General features: G+C 37.4%; 1 protein-coding gene across 1 annotated transcript in view; it reads right to left on the minus strand.

Moving 5' to 3' along the window:
• LOC104537056 (receptor-type tyrosine-protein phosphatase mu) overlaps nt 1-2,103 on the minus strand; it is a gene marked incomplete at its 5' end in the record, with an annotated part of 34,810 nt that extends 32,707 nt beyond the window's left edge. Inside the window, one exon of the mRNA XM_010179833.1 lies at nt 2,006-2,103. Within this exon, the coding sequence (XP_010178135.1) occupies nt 2,006-2,103 (98 nt within the window). The remainder of the gene's footprint in view (nt 1-2,005) is intronic.
• Nucleotides 2,104-8,999: the final 6,896 nt, after the last annotated feature.

Consider the following 8,999-nt stretch of genomic DNA (forward strand, 5'->3'; position numbering starts at 1 on the left):
TCCATTAGAATAATTACTAATCAAGGTGGAACAGAGCTTGTGTTAGGGGTTGCAGGACAGATGGTGTGTTTTTAACATGCCTCCTTGCTGCTGATGTTTCCAGCCCTGGGAGCAGGACAGAAACATCAGTGGAGGAGTGACTGCATTGTTCTGTGGCTCATACGATCTCATTTCCATTAAAAGCTCATTTCAATTTCTGCTCTCTGATCTCACCTATGTTGGCCTCCAGAGATAGTGAGAGCAAAGTCATTTCTACCACTGCCAGAAACAACAAAGCTGCAGATCTGCATCTCACCAGGACTCTTGCACCCATGGTAGCACAAACTGTTGCTTGCTGCTAAGGCAATGTGCTGTGTAACTACACGTTGTGAGTTGAGGCCACCAATGCTGGCACCAAGACGGGCGCCTCCTTGGCCTGCCAGTTCACTTTAATTGATGCTTTCAAACACGGATTTTAAGAAAACAGTATGTGGCTCCATGCAGTAGGCTATTTTTGCTCTAAAGGCTGTTTATCCATACCCTGAAAACATCTCTTTTTAAGTTGCATGCTTGGGTACTTATGAATGTGTATAAAGCTCTCACAAAGAGGTTTGCTGGAGAGCTTCCTATTCTTACAAATCCATCTGTTTTGAACCAATATGCGACTATCCAACTATATCTACCTTCTTCCTCACCCAAGGGACTGAGTTTTTACAGTGGCCTCCATGATCCATTTTTGTCTCTGCAATTAGTCATACATGTGTTCCTGCAGCAGGTGTTAATTGCAGTCACAAATCCCATCTTTTTTATATCTAAAAATAATACCGGCATCTGATCTGTTGGCAGGCTTGGGCACAAAGATATCTAAACATTAGGATTTATACTAATAATTGACAAAGGACATAAGGAAGAATATATTGAGAATATATATATATATATTGAGAATATATTGGACTTGCTAAAAAGGAGACAATATCCGACACAGTGACTCACACCACACAAGCAGTGGCACGTCTCCTCATGCCAGTGCCACAGGGCAGAGAGGTATCAGCCACTTCACCGGTATGAAATTAAAAACATCTCTTAAAACCACGTGGCTCACACCAAGATATGTGCACTTCTTATTTCAACACTGTGATTTACAATAATTGCAGTAGTAGCAATAAAAGCAGTGGGTTTTTTTCCATTCCAAATGAAAGCTATATGCTCAATTCCCAAGCAAATTTTCTTGAAAAAAACATCCCAGATGAGAACTAAGACACTAGTGCATAGACAAAGTGGTAAATTAAAAGGCTCAGTTATTGATGGTTGGGAGAAACAAAGAAAATGGTTCATTCAATACTTGTTGAAAACAAAATTAGCCATAATGACTTGAGTAGGAGGCCTCCTTTAGAAGTTATCAAGCAAAGAAATAAAAGTACACAGTAGCTACCAGGTAACTCAAGCTTTCCTTTACTACTCAGCTCCTGAAGAAGACCTCCTGGTCAACAAATTTAGTGTACAAGTGAATAAAGCTAATTTTTTTCTGGTTTAGTCTAGAAGGCTTACAGGAAGGAAAATCCAAACATATCAGGTTGATTTAGACTAATATATTATGAAGAAGTGCAATGTTGTAGTTTAAATACTTTTCTGAGAAATCTGTTTCAGAATTACTCCTCCTCAGCCTCCCTTAAAAAAAAGAAGACTCCAAACGTTGTTCTGCAACCACTTCCCTGGTTTCCCTTCATAGAAATGGTATGCCTGAGGTATATAGAAAGACATGACGCTTACCCTCTTCGGCAGTCTTTGCAGGCTGTGCTGTACAGAATGCAGCTTTATCAGTTACTTTTCCATTGTGCTAATGTTATCAAAGCCAAGCATCCAAAGCATGTTTAAAAATAATTGATAATGAACCTCTTAGCAGAGGCAGTCATAAATATTTTATGTGCTATACTCAGTATATAAGCATCCTGTTGGTCTGCTATTTAATTTCCAAAAGCAAACACCTTGGAAGTCTTTCATCTTTTTAAGTACAAAAATCACTTACCCTTCCCACTTCTACGAGATTAGTAACCATGATTATGCTGGCTGTGTTTTCATGCCACACCATTCTCCAGAAGTCATATATTGTCTCCTGCATTGGTCCTGAAACAATAAATCAAAGGAAAGGTTACTTTCTGAAAGTCTCCTGATTGGAAGCCTGTCTCTGGAGAACTTTGAGAAACCTTGACTATATACATATATTCATATCACTATCATCATACTTTTCATTTAGGGTCAATTTCTTTTCTGTCATCCCACCTATCTGCATTTAAGTATCATTCCTCTGAAATAGTGCTCTGAAAGAAAGTTAGTTCTCCAGCATTTCAGTATTTATCTCCGTAATACCCAGAAGTGGAATTATAAAAAATGGATAACATTACTCTTTCTCTTAACAATTGGATGATAACCTAGGGAAGGTGTATTTGGAATGAAATGAGCCTCAATGGACTATGTGGCCTTTCCCGGTTTCTAATATTTTTCTTAGTATACACTATCCATCAAATTACCCCAGCTCCTAAATTGTACTTCCTGAAGTGAGACAGAAGTTACAGTTCTTTGCTGCAGTACATCACTTTGCAAAACAGCGGGAGAAGCGGTAAAGAACCCTGGGGTGCCATGGCAGTCATGTCCTCTGCAGTGCTTTCCCCAGCAACCTGTGCGCTTCTGGAGACCAACACACAGGACTTCCTCTAGCGTCGTGCTAACGCTGGTTACAGGAGATGTTACAGAAACGTAAAATGTTGAGAACAACCACACCACCTTGTTTATGCCCGGTCCTGTCCGTTTCTAGCCTACATATCTTACTCATGACATTCTGTGTGCTACCCCAATTTTAAACCACTGCTTTAACATCACTGAGGTAATAAGAATATACAAATGTAAAAGGCTATCAGGTCTTATCAACTTAACATCCCTACTGAATTCATTACTGAACTGCCACACCGCAGTAAGCAATTAGTGGCTCATTTAGAGGAATGCCTTAAGTCAGTTAACTGAAGGAAAAATGGATAACGTATTGTCCTAAATGTTCCTCTAGTGATGTTCCTCTTGTGAAGAAACCAACGTTCAAAGCATTACAAAACCAAACACTGACAAATTTGGTAATTTTGGTACGTTGAGCTCTGAAAGTCAAGTACATAGTGAAAATGTAGTAATATATTATTACTATTTTATCATAGCAGGGAGGCTGGACTGAATGATCTCTGAAGGTCCCTTGAACCCAAACTGTTCTGTAATTCTATGACTTTGGAATTCTATGATATTATAGGCAAGTTAAAACCAACTCACTAGGCTAATAACATCACAATCATGATGTAACTTACTTAGAACTCAAGTTTAAGGAAAAGGATAGTAATAGTCTAAAACTTCTGAATTTTAAGATTTATTTTTATTTTCAGCAATTTAAAGGGATAATTTTATCATCCATAATTTGCACAGAGCATTTAAAGAAGCAATGTATTCTTCTCCTTACTTTCTCTGCTTTTAAAAAAGCTGCACATATAGTTAGTTTCACTGGTTACCCTATAGCCACTCAACTTGTCTTTTACTTGCTTTGGTAGTTCACATACATGAAGACAGGAGAAAAAGCCATTTAAAACATCAGGAAGCTATGGCTGTTAGAACACAAGGAACATCAGAAGGTCTCAGAGTGGAAATAACAGCAGAATCTAAGACTACAGTTTCTGAAATTACCAAATTCAAGATGATGTTGTGGCTGCAAAACTGGACATCTTTTCTTTTAATTTACAGAACAGTTGATACTTTTGTGAGACTTAATTCTGAAGTATGATAAGAGTGAAATCACTCTTCACCATATGTCAATTTACAGTATTTTACTTCTACTTAAGCATCCTGGATATGTATTACAGACATGGTTTGAGTACAATTTTCAATGTCACAGTACGATAATTAATACACATTATAGTGAAAGTTTAGCTTGTGTGTGTTTTAATAATATAGCATTCAATATAGCCTTTTGGGCAATTAAAGGCACAAGAGCATTAGAAAAATTTTGGACCAACATCTCCTACTGGTAAAAGGAAGGAGACTATTTTACTCACTCTAGGAAAATACAGTCTTCATATAGCTCCTTCTTTCCTCTCAAATCTCAAACAAATATTCAGCAAAATTACTATTGCTATCATATTTGAAGAAGTATAGCTAAAAATAGGACTAGGGAAAGGTAGTTTTCCAGAGTGGTGCCCTGGAAAGAGTCTGTAAGTTCATGACACATGATTAAGATTATTTAAGCTTGATTAAGGACAAAAATGAACAATACTATTGCTTCAGGAATCCTTATTCACAACCTGGTTCAATGGAGAAAATCTAAATGGCTCCACTGCATTCTGCCACCATAGGATTATGTGGTGTTTCAAGACTGTTCATCTGAATATGTTTTCGGTAAAGATGAAGGAAAGGTGAGAAAACATAGTCCTATTCCCCTTGCAAGAAGCCAGAATCTTTGAGAAACTGAGGGGTAATGTAGCAAGTTTCTTTATGTATTATTTCAGTTTTCATTCCTGCAGATTCACTTGAGACACAAGATGGTTGGGCCCTGCTTTGTAACAGTCATTTGCTTTTGACAGCTCTGGGATAACCTAACAATATATTCCTGGTTTGTTTTGTTTGTTTTTTTTTTTTCAAATACAGACTGAGTAATTTGTCTCACAATTTAAAGATTCCTATATTTCAGATCCTGAAATCACAAATTAGAACTGAGGAGAGATCCTGAACAGTAATTTCTTCCTAAAGACACTGAATTTGTCATTCTTTATAAAGAAAAAAAGAAGATAATAAATTATGAGAAAAATAAATCTTTTGAAAAACTAATAGCATTTTGCAGGCCTGAGAATGAGATGAGCACTGACAAGTCTTTCAAGCTTGATTTCAAATATTCTTCTAGAAGAAATGTCCTATTTTGCAGTGCTGAGTACACTCTTCTCAATCTTACTATCCAAATGATAAGACAATTATAATTAAAAGTACTTGACAGGATTTCCAGTTCTCCTTAAGTATTCTCAAGTGTTTTCCTGCTTTTCCTCTCCAATTCTTACATGTAGCCTCCAAACTTCTTTCCTGTTCAGGACACTGAAAGGAAAAAAAAACCACCCAAAAACCTGCCTTAAAGTCTCAGAAAGTAATTATTTTCTTCCACATTTTTCCTTCTCTTCTTGACATTTTTCAAATTATATTCTGACATATGAATAAATTATTGCTTGTCTCCAGCCAGAATTGAAAAGCATTAGAGGCTAGGTAGGGTTGGAGGAATTATTGTCATGAAGAGCTGAACAATTTGATTCCAGAGACTTGTGGTAGGGAGAGAAAGAGCCTATAATTGTTCTAAGCAGCAGCTTAACAGATGTGTGCACAATAGGCAGGAAGGCTGTTCTCAGCAGTTGCCCCCTTGCAGCAGGAGAAGGTCTGAAGAGAAGGTACTGTGCTGCCTAAACAGTAAGCCTGTGGTGTACCCTATTAGCTACACAATATAGTAGTAGTTGGTATCAAAGATTTCGGCTGTGAAAAAAAAAAGGAAATCAACAACATACTGCTACCAGAAGATGAAAAGCAAATGAAAATAAGAAAAAAGAAATCAAGCCTTCAAACCCCAAGCTAATTAAATGCATTATTGAAAAACCTCAACAGAAATGATCGGTTGTATATATCACAACCATTAGCTGTATTACCAGTAGTTGCTAGTTGCTGCTCTGGGAATGAAAACATATTATGAAATGGAAAATCACACAGCTTTTAAGAATGGTTTAAATTCTTAGGAAGCTGCTTCTGTACGCAGAGCTTTCTAGAGCCTCTATTTCTGCTTGTTATTATGAGACCAGTTCTAACTGTATGTGACCAATTTGAACGTGATAAACTAGCCCAGAATACAGGAAAAAGTGCACAGCCATAGGAGAGAAAGCAAACACACAAAGAAAGGAGTAAAACCTGAATCTTTAAATGTTCCCAGTGCTTACTCAGATGGGATTTGTAAATCTATGGGTTATTTTTCAATTTCTAGAAAAGCAAGTAGCTTAAACAAGGAACAAATAGCTTCTAAAACCTATTTCTAGCATAGAATGTCAAATCCACAAGCCAGTGTTTGGCCCACCTGAGACCAAATTCAATGATAGATATTAAAGCTAGGAATGTGCAGAAAATGAATGGATACCTTTAAGCTCCAAAGGCTCCCCAGGGACAGTGCCGGGGCAGTGGTAGCCACTAGCACGTATTGATGGAGGCAGCGCACTGACAAGATGCGAGACTTCAATCTGCAGCAGTTAAATTCCATCTTGAAAAGCACGCAATAAACCTCCTCCCAATGAGCCGATGCATCTACCTAGTGTGAGGAGGGGATTATAAAATAGTCCCCTCACCTAATGCTTACTGCAGTTTTTAGTAGCAATAATAATTGCCTTTGCGTTTTACTGAACCAAAGCTTGCTGCTTGCTATTGCGACTGCCTACAACTTGACCACTCAAGGACAACTCCCTAATACGACCGCCTAGAGGGAGCTGCATTTTAGCCCTCATTCTTTAACTATGTATGATCCCTTCAAAATGAACCTGAGATACAGTAAATGTTTTCTTATTAACAGATATGGCTACATGGCAAAGAAAGCCAAAAAGCAATTATTGCCTTTGCAACTACACTGTCAAAAAAACCCAAAACCCATTAAGTAGCAGAAATTGCTCAAAACACACATGAAAGCATAAAACCAGAGATTTAAAAGAAAAAATACTGAGAGAACAGACTACAAGCTAATAGATTTAAAAGTTCAAGAATTCTCCTTTTCCTAATGAACCTCTTAAATGGGGCAGACTAGCTTTTAGTAGGATAACTTACAAATAATTTTGTAGAAGGAAGTAAAATGCCAGGGTAACTAATGCTCTGCCAGTCCAGTGGTCTGATAATCCACGAGTGCACGTTATTTGCTCTTTTAACCATGCTGGAATTTGGAGGTAAGAACAAAACGTGCTTTTGGAAAAAGTTATGTAAAAAACTGCCAGTAAATGCTACTTTAAACTAAAAATATCACTGACCGCAGGCAAGGGAACATCTCCCTTAACTGAAATACATTTTTTCCCTACTCAATAAGGCAACGTGCCCAAGATTTTATCAACAGGAATTTGCAGGCACATCATTATGTGATCAGATTTTCCTGAGTGTTCAGTTTTGTCAGCCTCCCAGTTGCCTCACAGGAAGCTCTTCAGCGGTCAGTAGTTCTGCAAACCTGGACACCTCTTTGCATGACCAGGTGTAGACTAATGAGTGTAAGATTAGGTTCCACTTCTTCGTAAAGTAAAGTAAAGTAAAGTAAAGGAAATGAAATGAAATGAAATGAAATTAAATACGTCTTGGTCTTTCTACTTAAAATACTACACCACAATACAAAGAAAAGTGATGGACCCTGATTGTGCTGATTTAGCCAGAACACATCAAATAGCAAGATAAACTATTAGTTCAGTATTTCTTTGTAATTGCATTGCCACTGCCACACAGTAGTGCAGCTGTACGCTGGCTCATCTCTGTCCTTCCCAAATAAGTTGGCTTCTGAATGGAAGATAACTTTGAGGATCTGATCAGTTGCTGAGAATCTGATTTGTCAAGAGCAGTCTTTACCATATGCTCATTGAACAGGAATGGCAGCACGTATTTAACTTTCACTCACCCTTTCAGGAGTTCTTAATGGTTTAAGGCCTCCATGGAAGCCCGTGAAGTCCAGAACAGAGCTCTGCTATCAAAACTTAAAAAACTCAGGCAGTGATCATGAAGTCTTTCTGCAATAACTTATCTCAAAATAGGTTTAGACATTTGTTTTCTACCATAACATATGCACTTAAATTGACTTTCAAGTTTTATACAAGAGTATGTTTTTATAGGCACAGTATGTGCGCTCCTATAAATACTGTGAATAATTTTTAAGCCTGAGATACAACTGTGGTCAAGATATCACTAAACCATATGGGCCCACCACTCACCAATAGCTATCCAAATGCATGCAGATCAGTCTTTTGTATCTTAAGGTGTCAAGAAAATGATGAAAATAATCAGCACATATAATCTGGATGCTTCTAATGCTTTAAGTAAAGTCCTCCCAACTTTGCTCCAGAAACTAAATCAGCATTGAGAGTAAAACATACCCCAGTGCCATGCACCTATTCACTTTTACTGAAGACTCCTCATCATCATTGTAAGAATTAACACACTAAAAGGCAACTAACATTAGTACTGGCAGAACTTGGCCATAAATGCTTCAGCATTATTCGTTAATAGCTGTCATACTTCAGTATTAACTATTATTTGTTGCTTCTGCATATCCCAACCCCAGACATTTTGTGCATTAAAGATCTCAGTGAAATTAAACAAAAACCCTGTAATGAGCTGAAAAGACATATTTGTGCTTTTATCACTTTATTTCATTTGACCTATAGTGTTGACTGTGATGGTCTCTGAAATGCATTTTCTAATTTTAGCCTTACAAATATTAATTATTACGTGATCTTCAGCAGGGCTATATTGTAATTATACAGATATGCTGGCTTTCCTGATAATACTTTCTTGGAAATCTCTCTTGCACTAGAAAAATACCAATAAACAAATTTTGGATGAACTTCCAATGAAGCTGGTTCCCTGTAAGTATGTTAAGTCAGCAGGCAGCCCAAGCAAGGAAGCCTGAGGCTATGGCTACTATGTGGAGTATGGAAAAAAACCTTCCCCTCAGCTTAAAACCTTACTTTAACTGATTCCTCCATCATAGTAGATCCAGAGATGGTGTAGAGAGGAGCCACTTGTTTGCAGAAACAGTAATTAACTCATAAGTCAGGTAAAAAAGAACACAATTTTTAAAGCAAGAATTCTACCAGAACTTAATTCATAAACAAATAAAAAACGTTTGGTTTCTCCTAACACTAACTTTAGCCCAGGCTTCAGAATAATCTGTCCTTATCAAATATATGCAGAATCTATAGTTGAGTTGTAGCCAATCCACCATTTCTTTTTTTGGC

The sequence above is a fragment of the Mesitornis unicolor genome, unplaced genomic scaffold (assembly GCF_000695765.1).
Source record: "Mesitornis unicolor isolate BGI_N332 unplaced genomic scaffold, ASM69576v1 scaffold46902, whole genome shotgun sequence".
NCBI classification, from domain to species: Eukaryota; Metazoa; Chordata; class Aves; order Mesitornithiformes; family Mesitornithidae; genus Mesitornis; species Mesitornis unicolor.